The 28,000-nt window shown below is 44.4% G+C and overlaps 1 protein-coding gene across 1 annotated transcript; it reads right to left on the reverse strand.

The window, feature by feature from the left end:
* On the reverse strand, positions 1-28,000 carry TFAP2C (transcription factor AP-2 gamma; the record flags this gene model as incomplete). Its single annotated transcript, XM_081324081.1, has 7 exons — positions 27,714-28,000; positions 21,128-21,610; positions 17,829-17,880; positions 14,411-14,633; positions 8,572-8,690; positions 4,446-4,587; positions 1-286 (listed from the first exon to the last, which is right to left on the reverse strand). The coding sequence occupies exons 1-7, from the start codon at positions 27,759-27,761 to the stop codon at positions 1-3; spliced, it is 1,353 nt and encodes a 450-aa protein (XP_081180207.1). The 5' UTR covers positions 27,762-28,000.

Below are 28,000 nucleotides of genomic sequence, written 5' to 3' on the forward strand. Positions count from 1 at the left end.
TCACTTCCTATGCTTGTCCATCTTCTCAAGGTTCTTATTGGCATCAGGGGGGCTTTGATCTCCTGCATTCATGTATGATTTGTCTGCTAGTTTGAGCGCTTCATTCAGGTAGTTCTGCATAGAGGTCATCGCGGCGCAGATGGCAGCACTCCCAAATCCATGTGTGATCAGGCTGAAGTGTGTCAAACATCCCTGGATGCCAGGATCTAAGATAGGGCTTGGCCTCGCATTACCAAGAGGGGTTCGATCCTGAGTGAGAAGCTCCGTGAATTCTTTACAGATCTGTCTGGAAGAGGCAACAGGGAAGCAAATTAATTTTTAATTCTGCATTTCCACTGGACAAAGACAATGAAAGTGAGTCAGAAGGACTTTTATCAATTTCCTCCCACTGAGATCCTCAGACATGTTTAAGAGATGTTTTAGTGTTTTCCTTAAATATGTTTTTTAAAAAAGTAATTTAAAAGACAATATTGTGTGAATTATTACCATGTTTTAAAATCCTCTTCTTTTTCCCCTAGAAACTTACATTGCTTTTATGTCTCATTTTTTACAGATTAGACTAACTAGCTCAACAATGATTCTGACAGAAGATAATTATTTGTAGCTCAGGCTTGACTCTACTCAACAGTAATTAATACAGGCAGCCTGTAACCAACATTTATAACTTTGCACCTAATTTCAAAACTCCTCTGCATTAAATTAGTTCAGGCCTTGGTAAAACATATTAGTTCCTTCCTTCCAGCCGTTTATTCCAAGAGACAGACTGGGAGTGTTAGAAATAAGAGATAAATAATAATAAAAGAGAGTGGATATTCCCACTCGCTATTTGCTTTAGCTTCATCAATTACAGGCCACATAAAGATTACTTGAATGAATAAGACCCATGACATGAGGGGGGGGGGAAATTCTTCACCCATGTCTAATATTTCTCAGAGTAATGTTTCTCAATCTTAGCAATTCTTAAGATGCGTGAACTTCCACTGGGAAATGCTGGGGGTTGAAGTCCACACATCCTGAAGTTGCTGGAGAGGAGAAAAACTGCTCCAAACTTTCCATTAGGAATCATTCCTGTAAAAGTATCTGAAGATAGCAGGCTTTTCAGCATGCAACATATTGCAGAAAAGATGCTGGGAATCTATTCCCAGTTTTTTTTTAAAAAAAAATATCTGACCACAGGAATGCTCCAAAACCAAACTGGTTTAAGGGGAGGAGACTCCTTGGAAGTGGAAGACTCTTCCTGGTGGAGATAGAGGAACCTCCCTCCTCCATGTTTTTTGGGCTTTAACTGTACGGGCTCAGGAACCCAATTCTAGAGGTCATCCAGATGGCAGAAAGGCTTGTTATTCAGTCATTAGAAGACCCGCCCCCATGTTCCCTTCCAATTCTGCTATTTTATATTGTATTCTGTATTTCTGTGGAGATGCCTATGATCAGAGAGAAAACTATAATGGACACTTTGAAAGTGTAATGATTATAAGCTGCAGAATACAAAGCAAGGCCACAGCAGCAATTCTTAAAAAGAAGACGTATGTGATATGGGATGCTCATTGGTGCTTGGTGGAACCTCAAGATGGCAACCAGAGAGAGAGGGATAGAGGGGGAGAGAAGGGGGAGGGAGGGAGGGGAGGGAGAAGGAGAAAGAACAGGCATCTTGAATTTAAGATATTCTCTCATCAACACTTCCTGAGTTCCTTCCTCAGTTGCGGCCCTATCTGGACCTGCCGTGTATGGTCACTCATGCGCTCGTGACCTCTCGCCTGGACTACTGCAATGCTCTTTACATGGGGCTTCCCTTGAAGACCACTCGGAGGCTCCAACTGGTACAGAATGCGGCCGCGAGAGTTGTCTTGGGAGTTTCCCGGTACTCCCATGTTACACCTTTGCTCCGCGAGCTACATTGGTTACCAGTTGTCTTCCGGGTGAGGTTCAAGGTTTTGGTTATGATCTTTAAGTCCTTACATGGCATGGGTCCGGGGTACCTCGAGGACCACCTGCTGCCGGCGTCAACTCCCCTCCACCCTGTGCGTGCCCACAGAGAGGGCCTCCTCAGGGTGCCTCCGGTCAGGGAATGTCGACTGGTGGCCCCCAGGGGGAGGGCCTTCTCTGTGGGCGCTCTGGCGTTATGGAACCAACTGCCGGTTGAGCTCCGGATGGCATCGGACCTTCGCTCCTTCCGGCGCGGGCTGAAGACCCACTTATTTGAACTAGCTGGTCTGGCCTGATGGGGAGGGTTTTTAATGGGTTTTTTACTGTTTTTATTGTTATTGTAATTTTTAATTGGGCATTTGTTTAATTTCTTTTTAATTTTTGTATTGTTATTTATATATGCCCTGTTAACTGCCCTGAGTCCTTCGGGAGAAGGGCGGTATACAAATTGAATGAATGAATGAATGAATGAATGAATGAATGAATGAATGAATGAATAAATAATAAATAAATAAATAAATAAATAAATAAATAAATAAATAAATAAATAAACAAACAAACAAATAAACAAACAAACAAACACAAACCGAAAGACCCTCTTTGCTTTAGAATCACGGTTCCTGTTCCAGTACAGTTTCAAAACTAAAAACAGTTTTAAGCTTTTGCAGTTGCTTTCGGCTTGATCTTCTGTCTAGATTTGCTGTATTAAGCAATATAAAGCGAGCTGCAGCAGAATTTCCCCATCTGTGGTTTGCAAAAAATTATGGAAGAAGCAACAGGTGGAGGCTAATGGCTGAAATGGAGGCATCTACAGATATCAAACTACCCTTTGACCTAGAGCTCAAACTAGCTTGCAAACTTGCAAAAATAGCAGATAACTTGTTCAACATTCTTAAAATGCTTTGACTGTTTCTGTTTAAGTCTGAATACCCCACAGGTTTCATCTCTGCTCTAATGCAAAAAAGTCCACACTTTGAACCTGCACATATTCATTTTTGAAGATGCCTGCAAGCATTATTAAAATGAAATATTAAAATGAAAGGTGTTCCTGCCTTAAGCACTATTTTAAAAGGGCAACTTTTCTATAGCCACACAAACCCATTGAAAATAAGATCCCTAAGCCATACAGAGGTAGTCCTTGATTTTTAGTCCAGGCGGTAACAGGAAGTCATTAAATACAAAGAAGAATGTTCTTGTACAAGATAACAATAGCATTTAAGAATTATATACTGCTTTAAGGTGCTTTATAGGACTCTCCAAGTGGTTTACAGAGTCGGGATATTATCCCCAACAATCTAGGTCCTCTTTTTATCAACCTCAGAAGGATGGAAGGCTGAGTCAACCTTGAGTTGGTCAGGATCGAACTCCTGGCAATGGGCAGAGTTAAGACTGAAAAATTGCAATGCTGCATTTCTAACTAGTACGTCACCATGGCTCTTAAGATCCTAATGTATAATGCTAGTATCTAATTTAAATCCTGATTCTCTTCACTAAACTCTACAAGATGCATGTTTGTAAGGCAAGAAAAGAAACTGCATCTTTTCTAAAGACCTCCCAGGTCTCTTCCAACTCTTTATTATTACTATTACTAATTATTATTACTTATTACTATTATTACTATTACTTCTTCTTCTTCTATTTATTATTATTATTATTATTATTATTATTATTATTATTATTATTATTATTATTATTATTATTATTATTATTAATTATTATTAATTATTATTATTATTATTTTCAACCTGCTTTCATGAAGTTTTGGGGAACAGACTCTCCAACTTCACTCCAACCAATTTTGGTTTCCTACCATTGAAGGTTAGAAAACCATGAAAACTGTATTGTAAGCTTAAAAACCAACTTAATGTGGCTTTAAAAAGGAGAATGCAACCTTCTCATAATTAAAAATCCAGTCTGCCCACATTCACAATAAGCTCCAATCCAGCCTCTATTGTTCCTCACTCTTGATACCATTTCCACAGGAACTAATTAAGGCTCATCTTTTGCCTGCTCCTGTTGGTGGGTTTTATAGGTAGTCCTCAAGTTACAACCATCCCTTTAGTGACCATCTGAAGTTACAACCACACTGAACAAAGTAACTTATAACCAGTCCTGGCACTTAGGACCATTGCAGCATCCCCATAATCATGTGATCAAAATTTGGGAGCTTACAACCAGCATGTATTTATTCTGGTTGGAGTATCCTGGAGTCATATGATCACCATCTGTGACCTTCCCAGCTGGGCTTCTGGCAAGCAAAGTCAAGGTGAAAGCTTAACAACTGCACGATTCACTTACCAACTGCAATCATTCACTTAAAGACCATGGTGAAAAAAATGGTAAAATTGGGCATGACTTACTTAACAACTGACTTTTTAGCAATGGAAAATTTACAACTCAATTGTGGTGGTAGGTTGAGGACTCCCTGTACTGAGGAAACACTGCTTGAGCCTTCTAAGCACTTTAAATATATTCTATAAATCTTACATATTGCTTTCCACTCAAATAAAGATACTTACTTTGCGGCAAGGAGCATATTTTTCCTGCTGGCCATCTCATTTCGGCCCAGATGGGGCCGGGTTAAATATTCAGCCACAGCTTTTGAGGGGAATTCAGTTTCACACACATAGCCAAAATCCCGGGCAAGATGGACTGCTTCCCCTGCAAGTGGACCACAGAAGGGGAAAAGAAGGAAAAAATCAAGAATTTGCTTATTAGATCACACCCACTTAAATAACTGTTTGCAGACAAACAGATGAACAATATTTGCCACTGTCATAACCAGCCCATATGTTTAACAAGATTATTTTTCTCCCCACCTTATAATTTATAACAGCACCATTCAAGCTAGGTTTTTTAAAAAGGGGAGCTACCTAAGAAAGCTCTTCTATTTGATGAGTAATATTATGATTTTAAGCTTTTCTCTGGATATCCAATAGTTGCAAAGAAACTAACTTCCCCAGAATAATGCTTTTCTGACAGGTGTTGCACATAGGACAGCCAATCAGTAAAACTGAGAAATTTGCTATTTGGGCATTAGGAAAATTAAAACCCCACACACATCTGGAAGAGACCAGGGTAGGAGAAGGAGGATTTAAAACAATAGGCAATATTATACTTTCATTACAAGTAAGGGTCAGGACCTTTACAAGATAATAGTCTAACTTGAAGTAGGTCACATTGAGTCCCACCATACAAATATTTCTCATCCTATAATGTCGTCTGCTCCAGTCTGTTGTTTTTGCAAAATGTGAAACAACTGCAAAAATATTTTCCTGGCAATAATTAGCATGAATTAGCACAAGTTCCAAGCAGCCAGGATATTTATAAGCGAAGCAGCAAATGAATTTCCACTGACTGCTCCTGCCTGTACGAGTGTCATCTCTCAAAATGTCGGCAGTTTAAATCAAAACACCTCAGCCCAAATTTGAGGACATTCCCTTCAATATACTTAGGAAGGCAACTATTCGCTTTTTAATGGGTCTATATTTCATCCCGACAGCCCATTTGATTTTATTTATTTATTTTATTTTTATTACATTTATATCCCGCCCTTCTCCGAAGACTCAGGGCGGCTTACAAGCTTTAGCAGTAGCCTTCATTCTATGTATATGCCTGCTTGTTAGGGCTTTCACACACACCCCAAGTGGCATTATTACAAAGTCAGCTTAATTGCCCCCAACAATCTGGGTCCTCATTTTACCTACCTCGGAAGGATGGAAGGCTGAGTCAACCTTGAGCCTGGTGGGACTCGAACCTGCACTAATTGCAGGCAGCTGGTGTTACTTAAGGAGGCATTAGCCCACTGCTCCACCAAGCCTCTTTGATAATGCAGTTCAGCAAAAACTGTGGGATGCAACTACTCTGCCTGTAAACATGCATGTTCTTCCTTGGAAATAATAACTGATTTACCCATGTGAATTTGTCATGTTGATGGCAGTAGCAAAGGTTGCCTTTTGACATACACATGACAAATTTCACATCCAATTTTACACTTATTTTCAACAGAGGTAGGCCGTGTGCTAATTTAACCTTTCATTCCAAGTCTCCCAACTATCATACGGGAATTAGAGGAAAGGCTGAGAGTCAAAAGGTTTGAAACATGAAACTCATTGCTTAGAAAATACATTCTGTTTCTAAACAGACATAACTATCATTAAATATTTTTTGTATTTAAAGATCCTCTATTTTTGTTTTTGGTTACAGCATCTCTCTTATCTTCCATCACCCATCAAAATAAAACAATATTAGAAGGGATCTTAGAAGTCATTCAACTTACTTGCTGCACAAATATTCCTAACAACCAACCAGCCATTAGTACCTTAAGCCAAGGAAGACACTGCTCTTTTTGCTGCCAACTGATCCTACAGTTTGAGGGTTTCTCCTAAGAGTTTTTTAGCTGAAATCTGCTCCCTCTCCTTCTGTTTTTTCTCTACCTTCTGCAACAGCAGAGAACAAACCTTCTTCATCAGTGCAGTTCTGAAAACATTAATTTCTGGAATGATTGTATTCTGTGGTCAAGCTAAGCAAGATTCAGGTTGGTTAATATTTGGAGGAGACACTTCAGGAAAGACCTAAGATCTAGGCTAGATCCTAGATTCCCAGAAAGCAATAACAAACCACTTATCTGCTACTGACAAGAAGACTGGGTGGTTGTATGCATGACGTCATGAGGAGTCAAGCTTGATTCAGAGATTTGATTTCACTCTGAAAGTTACTGGTGTAGAAGTATGTCCTCCTCGATTGAAACTGTTCTTATTAATATATTAATGTTAATTTGTTAAGTAAACATTGGCTCTATTACTTGTATTCATATGACCATTTATAGTTCATTATTTTAGGGCAGAGCTCTTCAAACTTGGCAACTTTAAGACTTGTGGGCTTCAACTCCCAGAATTCCTCAGCCAGCCCTGGCTGTCTGAGGAATTCTGGAAGTTGAAGTCCACAAGTCTTAAAGTTGCCAAGTTTGAAGACCCCTGTTTTAGGGCATTGTATGGGAGTTCTGAGTACTGCAGAGTTTAAAAAACCAAAAAGCAGAACACACCAGACAATCCAGTTCATATTAAACGCAACAATTTGCCATGCTGCAGATTTGGTATATGAAAGGAGACATATCAGTCCTAATCCCTTGTACAATAAGCTCATTGCACAATAAATATTTCTAATTTAATTTAACCTAATATAATGGATTTTAAGGCTGCCCAACTCCAAAAAGGTTCTGGGCAGCTTACAGTATTCATATATCTCTAGCTCATATGTAGTTTGTTTAGAATATATAAATGTTAGTTTTTGTTTTAAAAGGTGGTTTTAGAATTCCCCTGACAAACTTGCATTGTTGCAATTTATCTTTCTGATTTAGCAATCCAAAATCTCTGGTTTAAGTTCTTCTCTATTTACTATTGCTTTGAACCCTTATCAGTCCTTGCCAATCTTTCTTCTCAGCTTTTTATAGGTTGTTTTACTCAGTGCAGTTTTATAAGGAATTCTTTAAGAAATTGGACAATCAAATTCTTAGCTGCTTGTTAGCACACATGAAAGTATCCCGAGAAACACACTAATCAAAGGATGGAAATGTTCTTAGATTCATGCAAAGGATGAGAAAGACAAACTGATTCTCTGAATCAGCCATTTCTGCAGAAAATATCTATCCTCATCTACCCATAATGAAACAAACAATAATCATTTAACTGGAGTCAGACTGACAAACATGGGAAAGGTAAAAAAAATAAATAACTGGCAATGTTAATGGGAAGGAGAAGAGAGATATTCAAAGCTTCTGATCACATCTAAAGTGAGACATCTCTGAAACTTCAATGAACAAATTTCACCCTAATCTACCATTATTATGCCATGCTGAGGGAAAAGGGAGAGGTTTCCAAGCTGAGCCATGCTGGCTCAGGAATTCTGGGAGTTGAAGTCAACGAGTCAAAGAGCCAAGGTTGCCTACCCCTGATCTAGCTACAAAAAGCATTTTGGAATAATAAAAAAGAGGCCACCAGGGCGCAGAATTGGAAAGTGCCATTTAGACGTTCAGGTCCAACCTCTTTACAGGTAGTCCCCGACTTACAACTAACTATTTGTTTAATGTTTGATAGCACTGAAAAAAAGTGACTCATGGCCATTTCTCACAGCATCCCCCATGGTCACATGATCTGGATGCTTGACAACTGGTTCACATTTATGATGGCTGCAGCCTCCCGGGGTCACTTGATCACCTTTTGTGACCTTCTGACAAGCAAAGCCAATAGAGAAGCCAGATAGATGTAACAACCACGTTACACCTGATCCACTTAACAACTGTGGTAAGAAAGGTCATAAAATAGGGCAAAACTCACTTAACAACTCTTAAGTGAGCTCAGTTGTGATCATAAGTCAAGGCTACTTGTATTCAGGCAGAACTTTAAACTGAAACATCTCCAGCCTGCCCAAACTCTATTTTAATAAGAAGCCCGTTGCCTCTCATGGATCCAAAGCTGAACAGCTCTTACCACAAGGACATTTTCGTCTCCTTCCAAGACCATTATTCTGAGTCCTGCCCATATTTCTGAAGACTTATCCTTTTGGAAGAAAACTTGATTGGCGAACACAAATTGCACGCTTTGCCCTTTAACCCAGAAAAGGCTTTAGGAGAGAAAACCAACTGACCTTCCACCAACGATGTAAGTAATGTCACATTTGCAGCTTTCCTTCTGCCCGCAGGAAGGTTCAAGCCAATTTTGTCCAGCTTCTCCCTTAGTGAGCGGCCCCCATTTTTAGATTTGGCTCTGCGGATGAGGGAGAGAGGGATGGGCGGTGTTTAGATGCATCATTGAAGAGGTCACATTTTGAAGCAATTGGGACATGCAAGTTGCTGACATTCAATACACTTCTGCCGATGGGGGGAGGGAAGAGAGGATTGTGACTAGAGCTGACCTACTTTTGACTGTTCCATCACATGAACATCAGAAGGCAAGATGAAAAGGGAAGGGGGAGGAAGAGAAGGATACGCTTTGCCTCTGCGTTTACACTATCAAGCATCATTACAATCATGATGACCGACATAATGAAAATTAAAACCTTTTACAAACACAAAGAACATCAAAACAAACTTTGTTGTGGATATTAAATGCAGCCTTGTTTTGTTTTTTTAATCTAGGATGTAAAGTCCACTGTACTTCCACTACTACAAATGGGTGGAGAGAATTGGGCACATTCCCCAATTCCTGAAAATTAGGCTGTATATTAGCAATTCTATAAAGCGGTGTTTCTCAGTCTCAGTAACTTAAGCATGCTGGCTAGAATTCTGGGAGTTGGAAGTCCACCTACCTTAAAGTTGCGAGGTTGTGTTTTAAAGCACAGTAAACAATTCTGACGAATTGCTGAACAGAACTGCTTAATGTGAACGTTATTTTAAAAGGTAGGGTGGATATGAATCCTTCCACACACAGAACAAGCTTTGAGTTCAAGAACTGGTAGGCTCATAGTTCATAATCTTGATGAAGCATCACACAATCTGAATTCAGTTTCAACCCAGAATTTATTTATTTTTTTAAAAAGAGCCGAAATTGCTTATCAAAAGCTGAAGACCCAGGTAAGAGACTGAAATCTCAAACATTCTTCCTCATTATGGTGAGATGGATTGTATTCATGTTATGGTAATTCCCACATTTGTTTCCCTCCTGCAAATTCACCATCCAGGGGACAACCTTCCCGGAACCACCTGTGACTATGCCCGTTCAATACTCTAGCATAGCACTGCACGCCCTCAGGGGTTCCCCACTCTCCTGGGTGCGACCCGCCTTCATCACATCCAATCTTGATGACGGGCCCAACCACTGGGCCTCTGAGAGATGGCCGGGCAGGGTCAGGGGCCTCCAGCACATTCCCATCAAGAGGCCCCTGATTAAGTTCTTAGCTAAGTTTTTTGTGGGGTTAGGGAGGGGGGAGGGAGGAGACTATGGTTGCGCGGGAAAGGCACACCTTCCAGCCACCATAACGCATGCCAGGCCCACGGCCGTTCGCGACGGCGTACAACGAGGGCCAGTCGCCGATAACACCCAGTGGCGTACTGACGAACGTCCCATCCCTAGGATGGTGGGGAATGGCAGAAGGTGCACAGACAGAGGGCCGTATCGTCACCGGGAGTGTCATCTCCGCTCTGTAAAGGCGGTGAGACGCTCCGACCCTCTGTTCTCCCCCGGAGGACCCGGGAGCAAAGGTGCGCACCCTCCCATACTGAGGCTGGTCTACCTGAATGCAAGGTCCGCAGCCAACAAAGCTCACCTCATTCGTGACCTATTGGAGAGTGAGCATGCGGACCTGGCCTGCATCACGGAAACCTGGCTGGGCCCAGAGGGGGGTGTTCCTCTGGTTGACCTCTGCCCGCCAGGTTTCCAGGTACTGCACCAGCCCCGGGCTCATGGGAGGGGCGGGGGAGTGGCAGTTATCATCAGGGAATCCCTTAGCCCGCGAGAGACCACCGTCCCTCAGATGGTCGGGTGTGAGTCTCTCCTACTGAGATTCGGCCCAGGGGCGCAGCTGGGTCTGCTGCTGGCGTACCTACCACCTAATCGTGCAGCGGCGGCCCTACCCGAGCTACTCGATGTCCTCTCAGAGTTGGTGGTTGAATTCCCAAGACTCATGGTCTTGGGCGACTTTAATCTACCGTCCCTGGGAGGATCGTCCGAACTGGCTCGGGAGTTCATGGCTTCCATGACGGCCATGGACCTGTTGCAAATAATTTCTGGGCCGACTCATGAGAGAGGCCACAACCCAGACTTGGTGTTCTTGTCTGGACGGTGGCGTGATGATGTCGGTGGGGGTGCCACAACTGTTACGCCCCTGTCATGGACCGATCACCACCTCCTGCGGCTAGACTTCCCCCTTGCCACCCCCCACCGTGGGTGCACGGTGCCAGTCAGATGGTACCGCCCTAGGCGCCTAATGGACCCTGATAAGTTCCAGGCAGCGCTTAGGGACTCGCATGCACCCCCTGCTCACAGCTCGGCGGAAGCCTTAGTGGAAGCCTGGGAAAAGGCAGCCACAGAGGCTCTGGACCGAGTTGTACCCTTGCGGCCTCTGACCCGGCGCAGATCCCAGCGAGCCCCATGGTTCACCGAGGAGCTCCGGGAGATGAAGCGTCGGAGACGGGGCCTAGAGAGCCGTTGGAGGTCCAGTCGATCCGAATCCGACCGATTGCGACTAAGAATCCTCACCAGGTCTTATCTCGCTGCGATAAGGGTGGCAAAATCCAACTACTTTTCCACCCTCATCGCGTCCGCAGATAATCGCCCAGCTGCCTTGTTCAGGGTGACTCGCTCCCTATTAAACCAAGAGGTGAGGGAGGAACCCTTGCAGGGTCGAGCCGAGGAATTTGGTCAATATCTGCTGGATAAAATCGCTCGGATTCGAACTGGTCTGGACTCCAACTGGGCTGAGATGGAAGAACAAGACATGGACAGTCTTGTCGACGTCATCTGGGAAGAATTTGATCCTGTAACTCCTAAGGAAGTGGACAGGATTATGAGAAGGTTAAGCTCCTCCACATGCTTACTGGACCCGTGCCCTTCCTGGCTGGCCTATGCAGCTCGAGAGGCGACACGAGGCTGGTTCCTAGCGGTCATCTCTGCTTCTCTGAGTGAGGGTCACTTCCCCACCGCCTTGAAGGAGGCGGTGGTGAGACCTCTCCTCAAGAAGCCCACCTTGGACCCATCCTCTTTGAATAACTTTCGTCCAGTCTCCAATCTTCGCTTCCTTGCGAAGGTTGTTGAGAGCGTGGTGGCGCACCAACTTCCTCAGATCCTGGATGAAGCGGTTTATCTAGACCCGTACCAATCGGGTTTCAGGCCGGGCTACAGCACGGAGACGGCATTGGTCGCTCTGATGAATGATCTCTGGAGAGCCCGGGACAGGGGCCATTCCTCTGTCCTAGTCTTATTAGACCTCTCGGCGGCTTTCGATACCATCGACCATGGTATCTTGCTGCGACGCCTCAGGGGACTGGGAGTGGGAGGCACGGTTCTGCGTTGGTTCTCCTCCTTTCTCCAGGGTCGCTCGCAGTCGGTGCTGACGGGGGGACAGAGGTCGACCCCGAGGCCTCTCGCTTGCGGAGTCCCTCAGGGGTCGGTCCTCTCGCCTCTCCTGTTCAACATCTACATGAAACCGCTGGGTGAGATCATTCGCAGTTTTGGAGTAGGGTACCATCAGTATGCTGATGACACCCAGCTTTTTATCTCAACTCCAAACAATATCAGTGATGCCCTAGACGTGATGTCCCGCTGCCTGAAAGCGGTCCGGGAATGGATGGGGAGAAACAGGCTTCAACTGAACCCGGACAAGACTGAATGGCTGTACGTACCGGGAAACCAGGAGATTCAGAACGTCCCACTGCTTAACATTGGGGACAAGTTACTTCCCCCTGTTGATAGGGCCCGCAACCTGGGTGTCCTCCTAGACTCGCAGCTCTCCCTGGAAGACCACATTGGAGCTGTGACCAAGGGGGCCTTCTCCCGGGTTCGACTAATTCGCCAACTACGGCCTTATCTGGACCTGGATTCCTTACGTACAGTCACCCATGCCCTTGTGACATCTCGCCTAGACTATTGTAACGCTCTCTACATGGGGCTGCCCTTGAGATCCACTCGGAAGCTTCAACTGGTGCAAAGTGCGGCGGCACGGACACTCTTGGGAGCCTCCCGATACTCCCATATCACACCTCTCCTCCGTGCGCTGCACTGGCTTCCGGCTGCCTTCCGTGTGAAGTTCAAGGTGCTAACGATGACTTACAAAGCCCTACATGGCATGGGTCCGGACTACCTTCGGGAGCACCTTCTGCCGATGTCAGCACCCCACCGTCCTGTGCGCTCCCACAGAGAGGGCCTCCTCAGGGTGCCACCGCTCAAGGAATGTCGGCTGGTGGCCCCCAGGGGGAGGGCATTCTCAGTGGGTGCGCCAGCCCTCTGGAACACCTTACCAACAGAAATCCGGATGGCCCCTGACCTCCGTACCTTCCGTCGCGACTTAAAAACTTTCCTGTTTCAGCAGGCTGGCCTGGCATGATAGCGTTAATTGGGGTCCCAGTTTGTGTTCATTAGTGTTTCTTATTATTTTTATTGTTCGATCTGTATACCTTCCTTCCTCTGTACACCGCCCCGAGTCCCTCGGGAGAAGGGCGGTTTATAAAAACTAATAAATAAATAAATAAATAAATAAATACATTTATTAATTAGGAGATACAACTACTAGGTCAATTTGTATTCTTCTCTTGTGGTGATGTGTTTCTTTATTTGAATAATGCCTATTAAAAAGCAACCATAAATTAATATAAAGCACATGGCTTTCAACTTAAGAGTAAACACTGGGTTCTGAGTGACAGTGCACTCAAGACAAAAAAAAGTACATTCTATTAATCTGCATTAAATATCATTAAAGGAGGTGCTTACTTAAGACTTTCCCTATCTTCCTATGTCAAAAATTTGGGGCATTGCCTGAAAGCCCTGGGCACTCCCACTTTAAAGGTGTGCTTGGAATCTCACCTTTTCTTGGGATCACTTCCCCCAGATCTGTTGGCAGCATAGTCCTGTGATTACTTGGGTGGGGAATGAGTAGCTGATTACATATACTCAATTTCTACTGACCCCTCTAGACCTAAAAAGTATTAGTTATGCTCAGTGTTTGGATGGAATAATACTAGCATATCTCAGTGTTGTAAACTAGATAGAATGATAAAATTGGAACCATTTGCAAGGTTGCAGCATACAAGATTTATTCAAGCCTATACACAAGAATCCAGTCACCTAGAGCTCAACATTCAATTGACACTATATAAGGGTCAACGGAATTCAAGTGGGGCTGTACTTGAATTCCGTTACAGCTGGTAGCTTCTGAATGTGAGCCTCAGCAATTCTACTTTCGGCAGCCCCATCAACGTTCAAACAGGCAATAAACATCCTCTGGGATGATGACGATGAGCTTCACCTGTCCATTTCTGAACCTCAAAACACCCTGGAATAAATCAGACTTGGCTATGTTTTTCTCAATCGACGTCTTAATTTGGAAATGGTGTTGTTCTAAAATAATCCATGTATTTCTCTTTACACCTTTTTAACATTAGACTGCAGTGGGTAAACCAGTACAAGACCTGACTTCCTATTCAATTATTTCTTTTTTGCAATGTTAGGGTGGGGGGTGGGATAGAGAGAGTCTGTTAACAGGAAAAGAGAACGCACAATAAAATCCTGTTATGGCACTTTTCAATTCTGGAAAGGCAAAAGGGTGTCAAGGAGGGGGGGGAAAGAGTGTGAAGGCAAGAGGCTTCAAAATAAACTCTATTAGGATGCAGCGTTTTATCTCCTGTTTGCAAGATTCACAACCAGAAGAGACAAGAAGCTATTCTGTTCCAGAGGCCATTCAGTTCTGCAGGACATAAGGAAACCCCTTTGACAGGACATGATTTGACCCAGGAGGGGTGGGGAGAGGAGAGATGGCCGAGGAATGATGTGCTTACCTTCGGAGGACTCCTCCCAGCAGAGAGGCATTCAGACATTCAGGAGGAGATAATCTTCGCTGAACCTCAGCCACCGTCACTTTGTACTTCGATGTTGAACTGAGGAGAGAAAGCCGTCCAGGGACAGAGCAGAACACTTCGTTGGGATTGATCACTACACCCAGAAGTCCATCTTTCTGGCAAGGGAGACCTAATGCATTGTTTTTCGTTAGTGAAATGGGACCTGGAGAGCCAAAATATATAAAAACAAACAAACTACGATGGAGTGTTTCTCCTGTTTTTTTTTCCTTTTCTTTTCTGGGAAGTCTAAACGTTTAACATAAGGGTGCCTGAGGTAATATCTCCCACAACCCAATGTCCTGATGAGCTGGACTTTATTTACCATAATCCCCAGTCATTCTATGTCTGATAGCTAGAGATTATGGTATCTGAAGACTTATAGGCACCAGGTTGAATAAGGTTGCCTTCCACAATGAATCCAATTTTTTTTCTAAACAATTAAAGAGTATTCCTGGCCTTACGTGGAAAAGGGCAGACAAGGATCCACATATCACTTGAAGACACCTGAGGCAGTTATATAAAAAGATTGTTCTTTTATTATTTAACAAAGTATTAGGACTCCACTGCTTAAGTGCCTTCCCAATTGTGCTGATATGATCTATTGTTCTAGCAATTAAGAACAATAGTCTACAATCCAGCCAAGAAATTTTTTTAAATAAGATCCTCTTTTTTAAAAATCCACAGACCATGGATAAAATGCAGACAAGTCTATAACTTTTTTCTAAGCTAACAATTAAATTGCTGTCATATTACTGCATACTGCAGAACTGCAACACGGGCAGCTAATAAATTTGGTAATAATAATATGATAAAATGTTCTTGAGTTCATTCCATTTAAGAAATGAATGCTTCCCCCCCCCCCGACTTTAGTTCCTTGGAGTGGCATCTTGACTTTATGAAAATTGAAACACAGAAAACACAAATCAGCATTTGTATTTGTCTTAAAAGTATGCTCAACTGGCAGTTACATTCTGACAAAAACTGAAACCTGAGCTCTTCTCCGGGAATATTTTGAGTTGGACCGGGCAGGAGAAGAAAGGGTTAAAGCGCCAAGCCAGACACTTTTTATTTATCAAAGGAGTAAGATTTTTGAAAAGCAGGTGAAACAGACAGCAGAAAAATTGTTATACTATGAGCTAATTCTCCAATCAGCTATGAGTTTGACAACAAAACATTTCTGGTTCTTCTCAGACACATTTTCCCTCCTGTCACTTTTAAGTTACAGACAAAATCATCCTTTGATTTATTTATTCTAAAAACTTTAGCGGTGTGTGAATTGTGCAAAAAAGAGACCTCTCTTTTTAAAAGAAAAGGGTGCTCTCTCTCTCTCTCTCTCTCTCTCTCTCTCTATATATATATATATATATATATATATATAGAGAGAGAGAGAGAGAGAGAGAGAGGGGGGGGGGAGGGAGAGAAGGAGGGAGGGAGGGAGGGAGAGAGCGCCAAGGCCAAAGTTGCAGCAGGAACATTTCTTTGTTGATTTGCAAAAAAGAGAGATCACTATCCTGAAAGAAATATTTCTATTGTTCTTGAGTTTTCATTTCTCTCCCAACCTCTTAGATGAAGGATTTTTTTTCCTTCTAAGACATCTATAACTACCAAGGAATGGATAATAACAAAACAGCAAATTTTAACAAACAGAACTCATTCTCCAAAATTGCACATTGTATATTGTAAAGCAGAACGTAACATCCAAGGTGCTACAACGTCTTCAGAAGGAAACTTAACCCATTTTAAACCCGTTGTATTAAGTCAAGATCTAGGGCAGGGGTCGGCAACCTAAAAAAGAAAAAGAGCCACTGGGAACCGGTTCCATCACAAATTAAAAAAAGAGGGAGCCGCGTGCGTGTGTCCACGCACGCGCATGCGCAAAAAGGTTTTTTGCGCATGCGCGGACGCACGCGGCTGCCATTTTTTTAAAAATGAGATGGAACCGGTTCCCGGTTGCCCGATGGCGACGGCCCGTCTGCAAAGCTGCCGCTTTCGGCAGCTTTGCAGACGGGCCGTGGCAGCTTCCTCAAAGAGCGGCGCCCCTGCCCATTCCGAGAGGTGCGCGCGCACCTCTCCGAACGACCGGAGGTGCGCGCGTACCTCCGCGCGAATGGGCAGCGGTGCCGCTCTTTCAGGAAGCCCGCCGCGGCCCGTCTGTGAAGCTGCCGAAAGCGGCAGCTTAGCAGACGGGCCGCGGCAGCTTCCGCAAAGAGCGGCGCCCCTGCCCATTCCGAGAGGTGCGCGCGCACCTCTCCGAACGACCGGAGGTGCGCGCGCACCTCCCCAAACCTTTGGGGAGGTGCGCGCGTACCTCCGTGCGAAGGGGCAGCGGCGCCGCTCTTTCAGGAAGCTGCCGAAAGCGGCAGCTTCCTGAAAGAGCGGCACCGCTGCCCGTTCGCGCGGAGGTACGCGCGCACCTCCCCAAAGGTTTGGGGAGGTGCGCGCGCACCTCCGGTCGTTCGGAGAGGTGCGCGCGCACCTCTCGGAATGGGCAGGGGCGCCGCTCTTTGCGGAAGCTGCCGCGGCCCGTCTGCTAAGCTGCCGCTTTCGGCAGCTTCACAGACGGGCCGTGGCAGCTTCCTCAAAGAGCGGCACCGCTGCCCATTCGCGCGGAGGTACGCGCGCACCTCCGGTCGTTCGGAGAGGTGCGCGCGCACCTGTCGGAATGGGCAGGGGCGCCGCTCTTTGCGGAAGCTGCCGCGGCCCGTCTGCTAAGCTGCCGCTTTCGGCAGCTTCACAGACGGGCCGCGGCGGGCTTCCTGAAAGAGCGGCACCGCTGCCCATTCGCGCGGAGGTACGCGCGCACCTCTCCAAAGGTTTGGGGAGGTGCGCGCGCACCTCCGCCCATTCGGGGAGGTGCGCGTGCACCTCTCCAAACGGGCGGTGCCACTCTCCATTTGGAGAGGTGCGCGCGCACCACTGCCCGTTGGAAGAGGTGCGCGCGCACCGGGCGGCTGGGAGCCGCAAGAGACGGCTCAAAGAGCCGCATGCGGCTCCGGAGCCGCAGGTTGCCGACCTGTGATCTAGGGTGTAGATACTTTTTTAAAATGTAGATTTTGTAAAATATTTGTTTATAAGTATTCATGATGATCATATCCACACCATCTTTTCAGAAGTGTGTGTGTGTGTGTGTGTGTACACACAGAGACACAGTCACAAACACACACATAAAGAACTTGATGGCTGGGGGGAGGGGGGAGAATCTTACTTTTTTATACTTTAGTTGTTTGTTGTTGTTTTAAACAAAGTGTCTTTTCAAAAAGGAAGGGCAAATCTGAAACTCCTAAAAAAGTTTATGAGTGAAAATACCATCCTATAAAAGACAAAAGAAAACAAACCAGCAGAATGTAAACTTACTGACCTTTTCTAATGACTGTCTGGTCATGCATTAATAAGTGCTGATCTTCCACATTCTGGAGAGAGAATGTGAATTTTTTTTTAAGAATACAGTTGTGGAATACAATTTGTGCCCGCTTCCCCACCCAATATACAAACATATTTCATTAACATATTCCCCTAGTTGGTTTTAGCAAGACACAAAACTTAATAGCCAAAAAAAAATAATGGACATCTAAACAGGCCAACCCAACCAACAAAAATTAACCTGCTTGAAATCATACTGAGATTAGTGGGATGTACAATCATACAAAGTTCCAGTGCCTGTCAATTTATTATTCAGGGAAGCAAGCCACTGGCTTTACTTTTCAGCAAACATGCTGCCTACATTCCTGCGCATATTTAGAATCATGATCTACTGACTTCAAAAGTTCTGACGGCATTCATGGATCTACTTAAATCCCCAGGTAAACAAATGAGGAAGTTCATTCACGACTGAGGTATTTAGGATGCTGGTGTGCACAAACACAGAATCTGTGGCTCTCCATTTCCAAAGCGCAATGATCATAACTCAGAACATTTTCAAGCTGACCTCAAAATAGTTCAGGGAAAGTGGTTCATATCATCATGTTAAGCTAGCATATGGTTGGCCTGCTTGAGACCAGGTGTGATGTGTGAATATATCCCCAACACCAACTGTGATTTACAAATGACAAGGGAAGGGATCACACACCTAATGGCGAAATTAATCAGGAAGCTGAGCACTGTGGGTGAATTACACCAACATCTGAGCAGTTGGGCTTTATCCGTGATCTACAGGTAGTTCTTGTCTTACAACCACAATTGAGCCCCAAAATTTCTGCTGCTAAGCAAGACATTTGTTGAGTGAACTTTGGCCCATTTCATGACCTTTCTTGCCACATTTGTTAAGTGAATCACTACAGTTCAGTTAGTGACTCGGTTGTTAAAGTGAATCTGGCTTCCCCATTGACTTTGTCAAAAGGTCACAAAGGGGATCACATGTCCCCAGGACACTGCAACCGTCATAAGTATGAGTCAGTTGACAAGCCTCTGATCACATGACCACTGGGATGCCACAACGGTCACGTGAAAAACAGTCCGAAGTCACTTTTTTCAGTGTCACTGTAACTTAATCATAATCATAATAGTAAAGTTGGAAGGTCATCTAGTCCAACCCCCTTCTCAGGCAAGAAACCCTATACCATTTCAGACAAATGGCTGTCCAGTAAATGAACTGTTCTAAATTGAGGACTACCCATATTTATTTTCAGAGAATTGTTCTAGGTAACCTGAGCTAGTCCGGTGTAGAGGTTAAAACATCAGATTAAAAATTGGGGGACCAGGAGTGCCAACCTTGCCTTAGGGCACAAAACCAGCTGGGTGACCTTGAGCTGCTCATTTTCTCTCAGTCTTGGGGAAAAAGACAATGGCAGACCATTGTGAAAATCCCTGTCATGAAAACCGCAGGGACCTCTCAATGCAATCATCAGGAGTCAAAACCTGACTCACAGGGACACACACACAAAAAAATGACCAAACCATGAAATGAAAGACCAACAATTTTGGGAGCAAGCTACAGAACTACTACAAGACTTATTAGAACGTCATTCTTTGAGATTGAGCAAAAGAACACCTTGTTAACAATGCAGGCCTTCTATCCCACTGGTTGAAATCTGCCATCAGTGAGGCAGTTCTATTTTGGAGCCACATCTGAATAAATGGACTCACTTAACTAACATCCCTTCCGGCATGGAGGATTTCTGTACAAATGAAATGAACCACTTTGGCTTTTTGGTTGACCAAGAAGGCAGGATGAAAATGGGAAAAAAAATAAAAAATAAAAATGCTCTTTGCTATTGCCTTCCCCAACTGATGGGTTTCCAAATATGGAATGCTATTGGCCATCATTGGCCGAGAACTGATTAAGAACAGCTGGAGAACATCAGGTTGGAGAAAGCAATGTTAGCACATCAAGCTCTGTTCCTTGGAATGACGAAGCACAGGCAGCAAGGTAAGATTGTTCAATAATAGGATTGCACAGGGTATGAAGCAATGGAGGAAAGACAGATTCTCACACCTCTGTGTTTGTGCAATGCCTCTTTCATGCCCAAGTGATACACTTCAGGGTGAAGTAATGATCAGTTTAAAACTTGATTCACCCATACCTGGCTTCTCAGATTTTCATAAAGAAAATAAGCACACGTGGCTGAACAAGACCATCCATTCTACCAGCATTTTCTCAGTGAACAGAAAATGCTTGCAACCCTTTCCACTTCCTTGAAATTTTATGAGCATAAAATTCTCAGAATGGATCCTCTGTGCTGACCAACCCCACCCTTTATTTTAGATTTAACGTTACTGCAGTGGCTGTATACATCTTCATGTATTAATCTGTTCACTCTAGATCCATCACCATGAAGGCAAAATTAGTGGATGAACCCGAACACAAATGATATAATCAAGTGCTAAACAATTAAGTAAAAACACCAGCATCTATTTTCTCAAAGTTGAGGGCATAATGCTCAACTCTGGGCAGGGTTCAGAGGGACTCGGGATCTCTTGTTGAACTGGGAATTTCAACCTCTCCCAATACAACTGGTCCTCAACTTACAACTATACAACTGAGCTAAAAAATTCTGTTGCTAAGTGAGTTTTGACCCATTTTACAAACTTTCTTGCCACAGTTGTTAAGTGAATCACTGCAGCTGTTAAATTAGTTAACATGGTTGTTAAGCGAATCGGGGGTCCCCGTTGACTTTGCTTGTCAGAAGGTCGCAAAAGGCAATCACATGACCCGGGGACGCCGTGACCGTCATAAACATGAACCAGTAGCCAAGCATCTGAAGGCATCAAAGCATCTTTGATCACGTGACCATGGGGATGCTGCAAAGGTCGTAAGTGGGGGAAATGGACATAAGTCACTTTTTTTCAGTTCCATTGTAACTTCAAACGGTCACTAAACTAATGGTTGTAATTCGAGGACTACCTGTAAAGGTTTCTTTAGTAAGATAGCCCAAGTTTGCCCAGCAAAAGTCGATAAAGAATATTTGTAGCTCAGGGTTGAAATAAGGGGTCCTTGGTGCTCTCTGAGCTTGGGTCGTTTTCTTGCAGATGTTTCATTACCCAGACTAAGTAACATTAGCAGCACTGATGATGTTACCTAATTTGGGTAATGAAATGTCTGCAAAGTAAAACAACCAAGCTAAGAGAGCACACCAAGGACCACCACCCCCCACAATCAACAAAAGCTGCTGTACCATCCTCTCCATTCATGGCATTTTATTTTGACCCCAGAATTGTTACCTGAACCTCTTCCATCTGGTGGGCCATGTCATGCAGTCCTAAGTTCTCTGCCAGGCTGGAAGCATCGAGCCCATGGCCGTGGGGCAGGAGCAGCTCAGATCGCCTGTAGGTGTCCCTTCTTGTCCCAAGGGAGCCGCTTTCCAGAGCTGGGAGATGAGGCACCAAGCCTGATCGGGCGTGGTGGGATAAACCGGAAGGGTCTTGGTTGCTTTGACGGCTTGGCCAGCTGGTTTGCTGCTGGCTGGGAGGTGGTGGTGGTGGCGGCTGATGAAGTGGATTGATAGAAAAAGGATCCCCGAGGTGTGAGTAAGGATCACTGGACTGGGAGTAAGGCAAAGGCTGGTAGGGGGGAGGGAAGTAAGGTGGCTGGAAATCAGAGGTCCCCGAATGGGAAAGAGGGGGAGCTGGGCTGTAGAGGTGCTGGCTGACAGCGGAGAGGTGAGGCAACCTGGGATTCCCGTTGCTGCTTCCATCGTGCCGGTCCTGAGAAGAAACCACATGAAACCCAGTTAGTGAAATTCTCAAACTGGAGGAAGACCTGCAAACTGCTGCCATGCACTGTTTGATGGGCGACACTGGGAAGTTAAGCCCCATTGGTCTTTCTTTCTCTTTTCTTTCTTTCTTTCTTTTTCTTTTTCTTTTTCTTTTTCTTTCTTTCTTTCTCTCTCTCTCTCTCTCTCTCTCTCTCTCTCTCTCTCTCTCTCTCTCTCTTCCTTTCTCTCTTGCTCAGGAATATTACTACCCAAGTGTTTATTTAGCTGCAACCTTCAAGCACTCCAACTGGAAGTAGCCTCCAATATGACAAAAACAAGCACTCTGCAGTTCATGAGATTGGACTGCAGAACTATGACCTCACACTTTCAACTAATTCCTGTATTTTCCCCTTAAAATAAGTGCATTTGCTTTGGATTAAACAGTTTAAATAAAGGCAGCTCCCTAATACTGCTTGGGATGGGGATTTGCAATCAAGTGTGGCAGAGATCAATTAATTAGACTCATGAACCTGCTGTTTTAAGCTTAAACGCAACAAATTGCAAACCAATTAACACCAAGTTTTATTTTCAGCTAATATATTTTGGGGCCAGTCAAGTGGGAAAAAAATAACTAATACCTCATACACAAACATAATAACAACCCACCCTCTGTAATAAATGGGGAGGAGGGACAATTTGCAGCATTGTTTGTTTGATTTATTGATTTACAAGTCATACTGATCACCTATCTCATATGATGACTCTAGGCAGTTCACTAATTTATTAAATGCAGATGCTACCTGACTCCCAGTGGTTTACAATTGTTAAAACATTTTAAAAACACAGAATATATAAAAAAAATATGTGAAACCAGCACAAGAGAAAGGCACAAAGATTGCAAAGGAAATAAAGCCTATTAGAACTGGAAGCAAAAAGGAGGCATCAATTCTCCTTTCTAAAGATTCTAGGCAAACAGCCAGGCTTTTAAGGTCCTTTAAAATCCTAGCAGAATGGAAGTCCTTTAAATTTTATTCCAGAGAATGAGATCCCGAGCATCTCACTGCAGAGAGCAGATACTGCTATAGAGAATGCAGGATCCTGGGATCCCGATATGTGGCCCTCAATCACTGGCAGCTATTCAGAACTGTACATATATTATCCTGAAATATTTGGCTTACAATCTAACCATATACTTGATTAATCAGAATTAAGTACCATAGTGCTCAAAAACTTCAATTAACTTTGCCAAAGCAACCTGTCGTGATTCTACAGACACTGGGTTCAAATCTCGGTCTCCCTCCAAAAATATATTCACAACTTCAAGTTGTTGTGCTTTTTTAATGAAATGCTATCAGTTCTTAATGTACCACGAATTTACAAAATTATGCATCTAAATAACAACCATCCCTTTTGTCCACTTATTGCTGCATGAAACACCAAACACCCTTTCAGCAATAGAAAAGTTAATTAACTCATTAGCCAGAATACATGACATGGAGCTATATAAGGATTCCTCTGTTTGTGTCTGTGTAATTTACTAATATTAATAGTGTAGTGATAGTCTACCAGCATTCAGAGGATTCCTTTTAAAAAATAAGGCATCCACTATGTAACCCAACCTGTTGGATTGTACTTCAAGGCTACTGCAGGTTACCAATCACTGATTACTGAATTAGTTAAAACTAAGTGTTAAAACTAGCATAACATCTCAATGCTGGAGCACTGGGAATTATACAGCTTCTTTCTTTCCTTTTAAAAAAAACAGGGAAATCAATCAAAAGAAAATGGGAGGTAAGAGGGAAAAATGCTTCTAACAGATTAACTATAGGGCAAGTGGGAGGAGGCAGGTTTAAGGTTGCTATGAATGAGTGATGTTGGAAAGTCCCCATTCCCGAGATTGCAGGTTGTCCAAGTGGATGTCAACCTAGAGAAAGTCCGAAAGAAGTTTAAATTAACTGCTCTATTTTCTTTGGATAGGAAAGGTCTCTTTCCTCTCCTCCCCACCAAATAAATTTGGTTTATCTTCTACCCCTCAGACTAGTCTTAAGCCTTCCTATCCTGGCACTGGGCAGCCAGCTCTAGAGGCCCAGAAGTTTTGTTAAAGAGGCCAGGATTTCTAGGGGTAAAATTCAGCCAACCAGTCTCAGCCATATTTAGACTTATGCTGCAATTAAGGTTCTCTGACTTGTTAATTTAATTCCACTAAAGATGTTAAAACAAAGAAAAAAGTAATTTGCAGCCCAACAAGGATGAGCTGATCTGCTTACTTTTTTTAAACCAGGGATGCTTCTTCATCCTGGTGAGGTGATTTCTCAGTCTCCTTGCACCTTTAATTATTAATTATTAAAGATTTGTCTCTATTCTGATTCTCAGCCTTGTTTTCAACTATATTAAATCTGATTCCAGATCTTTAATTTTTCTTTTTTGTTTTCCATCATGCATCCTCCCTTGCCAGGGCTTTTTTTTCCTGTAATCCCTAAAAAAATGAATTTAAGATCAAAAAGGGATCCCCCAATTTACCTGAGGTTGCAACCTTGTACCCAATTCACTTAGCAAGGAGCTCTACCAAACCTATTGGCTTACTCCCAACACTGTAGAAATCAGAAATGTTCCTTGCTCAGCCTGTGAAATCCTCAAGTGTCTAAATGCAAACAGAAGCACAGCAGTTAACTGATTTAACCCTCCTTGTGAGTTTGCATTGAACCACAAACTGATCAAACGTGTGTTAGATTCACACTCAAACATGTTAAACCATAAAAAACTAATCAACTAATGTTCTACAAATGCATCTGGCATGTCTTTATCTTTTTGGGTAAACGTGCTGTGCCAATACAATCACTGCGATCTTAAAATATATATTCCTAATCAAGCAAAAGGCTCATCATTTCGTTGGAAAATATACCTTGGAGGAGAATTACTCAAGACACAGTGGTTGCCAGAACACAATGGGCTAATCTTGCTTACTTAAACCGTATAGTTTGCCGCGGCTACGCACTTCTCTACTACGCATTTGTCTACATTCACACAATGCATTCACCCACTACCCAGTTAGTCACATTTCAACTAAGGCTGTTGTGTAATCTCAGCACTTTTAAGAGTCACCTGGACTCTTCATTTTCCCATTGCCAGGAAGAGGACTGCAAGCTGGTTTGGGTTTTTCAAATAAGGAGAGGTAAGGGCATTTAGGAAAGGGGGGGGGCATCCCAGTTACCATTTCTGCTTGAGCCAAAAAATCTCCCCTTATGGCTGTTATCCGATCCTTCAAAACAAGTTGCAGGAAATCGGCCCGTTTAATCAAGACCCACCTGGGGAGGGGGGGGGTGTTTCGTGGAAGACATTATAAAAAATATGTAGTCAAATGCAGGTGATTTAAATAAATTACTTGAGTGGGGAGAAACACTCTAAACAAAACGGAGGGAGGGCGGGGAGGGCAAGGCCAGGCTTAAGCTGCAATCAAGAAAGCTTTTCTATTGCAGAGCAATCGATACCGATTAACTCCCGAATTCTTTTTTTCTTCTTCTTCTTCACAAGGCTTAAACGCCCATTCACCGGGAAAAAAAGAGGAAGATCGATGCTTTTGTTCACAAAAGCGGAATTTTGGAAAGTCCTGTCCATCCTAGGCACGCCCCTTCCCCAGCAGGAGTCGGGTCAGGGCTTGTCAAGCTAGCAAGCAAGCAAGCTAGCAAGCAAGCTAGCAAGCAAGCAAGCTAGCAAGCAAGCTAGCAAGCAAGCTAGCAAGCTAGCAAGCAAGCTAGCAAGCAAGCTAGCAAGCAAGCTAGCTAGCAAGCTAGCTAGCAAGCTAGCAAGCAAGCTAGCAAGCAAGCTAGCAAGCAAGCTAGCAAGCAAGCTAGCAAGCAAGCTAGCAAGCAAGCTAGCAAGCAAGCTAGCAAGCAAGCTAGCAAGCAAGCTAGCAAGCAAGCTAGCAAGCAAGCTGAGCACAAGAGGTAAAGTAGTCCAAGGGAAAACAAGCCTGGCCAGGATTTCCAAACCCTCCGGCACCCCTTTCCCGAGGTGTGCTTGGTGCTACAGTTAAAAGGCGCCGTGGGGAGGGCTCCGGTGCCCTTCGGACGTGCCAAGATCGTCCACTTCTTCTTGCCCTTCCCGAGGCCTCTTTTTTTTCCCCTCTTCCTGCCCTTCCCCGTTGCCGGAACCAGTCCAACAGGCTGGAGCGTTGGCTTCGGAGACTCCGCTCGTCCGGGCCCTCGCTTCCACCCCACCCCACTCCCCGCCCCGCCGCGTGGGAGGACTGGAAGACCTGCGCGCACCTCGGCCTCGAAGCGTGCAAAAAAAAAAGTTTGCCTGGATTTCCTGCGGGGCGAGGTTGGGGGGGGGGATGGTGGCGTGGAGAGAGCCGGCAGGGATTAATCATTTCCGCTCCTGGGCAAAAGCCAGGCTTTTTTAATTTTTCTTCCTCCTTTCCCCCCCCCCTACCTCGCGAGGGAAAAGTTTCCAAAGAAGGAAACAGATTTCCTTTTTCTTTTAAGGGACCGGGGGTAGGTTGGGGGGGGTTGTTGTTGTTATAAATCCTTTTACGGGTAAAAGCCCCCCGTCGAGTTCAAGGGCAGTTCTTTCCGAGCGCGCTAGGACGGCTGCGTTCGCACAAGACGCGGTTAACGCGGTTGTTGCAATTAACCTCGGTTTTCGAGCAAGCAGCTTCATTCAGGCGGGACTCCGCGGCAAATGAAAGCGAACGCTTAATTGATTAATAAGCCTGGCATCGTCTGGGACGCGCGCACCCGGGGGATCTTTTTTTTTAAGATTTAAGGTGTTTTTTTTAAGATTTAAGGTTTTTATAATCAGCGTTTCCCAACCTTAGGAACTTGAAGATGCGTGGACTTCAACTCCCAGAATTCCCCAGCCAGCATAGCTGGCTGGGGAATTCTGGGAGTTGACGTCCACGCATCTTCAAGTTCCTAAGGTTGGGAAACGCTGTTTTATAGGAACGCAGCCCGCCAGGTTTGCACGGCTTTAAAGCGATCGCCACCTAAGCCTGGTCTAGGGAGAAGGAAGGATTAATTTAGGATTTCTGCATGCTCTTTCCCGCGTTTTCGCAATCTTAAGGAAAGACGATAACAACAGGCCGGCCAGTCTACAAAAGTTGCACCCCGGGGTGGGGGGGCGGCCTTCGGACGCGAGATGGATCCGAAGGATGCTACTGGGGGGGGGGGGAGTCGTTATCCACCTCTGGGGATACAACGCAAAAGCCAAAGGGAAACTTTTTACTTTTGGAGGAAATGAAGCAGCTATTTAAATGTGGACCAAGCTGCTTTCAAGGGCGACTCCGAAGCCGCTTTTGAGCGGATGACGGCGGGGAAGCGAGTGAAATCCTGTACCTCCCCTCTAAAGTGAAGTCCGGCTGAAACTTTTTCTTTTTTTTAAAAAAAAAGCCTTATTCTGACATCAGGGGCCCTCTAAAAACTTGTACAAGGAGCAAGAAAGTGGCAGAAGCCCAACAGGACGTCGAGAGCACCCCCCACCGCCAGCTTTGAAAAGAGGAAAAAATAATAATAACCGAACCCCTTTTTTCAACACGTGGGAAAAGAGCGCATCCGATTTAGGTTCTGTATTGCATCATGATTTGGACGCCCCATCACCATTTTTAACCAGGGTCAAAACGGCAGCGCGGGCATCGCTTTAATAGATTAATCTAATTAAAAGCAGAAAACACATTTCAGCGATCTGATGCATACTTTAAAAAAAGTTACGTGCCCGGGGGTAAGGCTCATTCGATTTCCCCGGGACTTATTTACGAGTACCCGATTGGACCGTAAGGTATTCCTTAAAACTATACCTTGAATTCAGCGTGCTTAGGACTAGCACCTTAAATTATTTATTTACTAAGTCAAGAAAACTCCCATCATACCGTATCAAACACACAAGCCCGGGACGCAGCGCTCCTAGAAGCCGACTACTATACTCCTTACAACCTGGAGCAACGTTTTACCTTCCATTAACTCGGGGGAACCGTCCACTAAGCTCGCTTTGATCTGTCCCGCTCCCCTAACTTCTGCATGGACGCGAACGCAAAGCCAATAACCAAAAGCAGCAACGAGGAAACAACCCCCCCGTCTGATCAATGAGGACTAGCCACATTCACAGTCTTAACCTCTCACCTCGCAATCTTCTTCGTACTTGACATTGTCTGCTAGTTTCCACAACATGGCGTCCAGTATTCCCCAATATTATAAAAATAAAATAAAAAATATTAAGTAAAATCAATTCTATAAGGCTATGAACCCGAAGGGCGGGGAGGTAAAGCACCCCAGCCTTAAAGTATGGTAAATCCAAGGAGGCAGCTGGAGAAAGTAGAACTCTCTCCCCAACCTTCAAGGAGCTGCTTTAAGGAAAGGCATAGAAACAAAATAGCGGGGGAGAGAGAGAGAGAGAGTCCGCCCGAGAA

This window comes from Vipera berus (genome assembly GCF_964194415.1).
Source record: "Vipera berus genome assembly, chromosome: 3".
NCBI lineage: Eukaryota > Metazoa > Chordata > Lepidosauria > Squamata > Viperidae > Vipera > Vipera berus.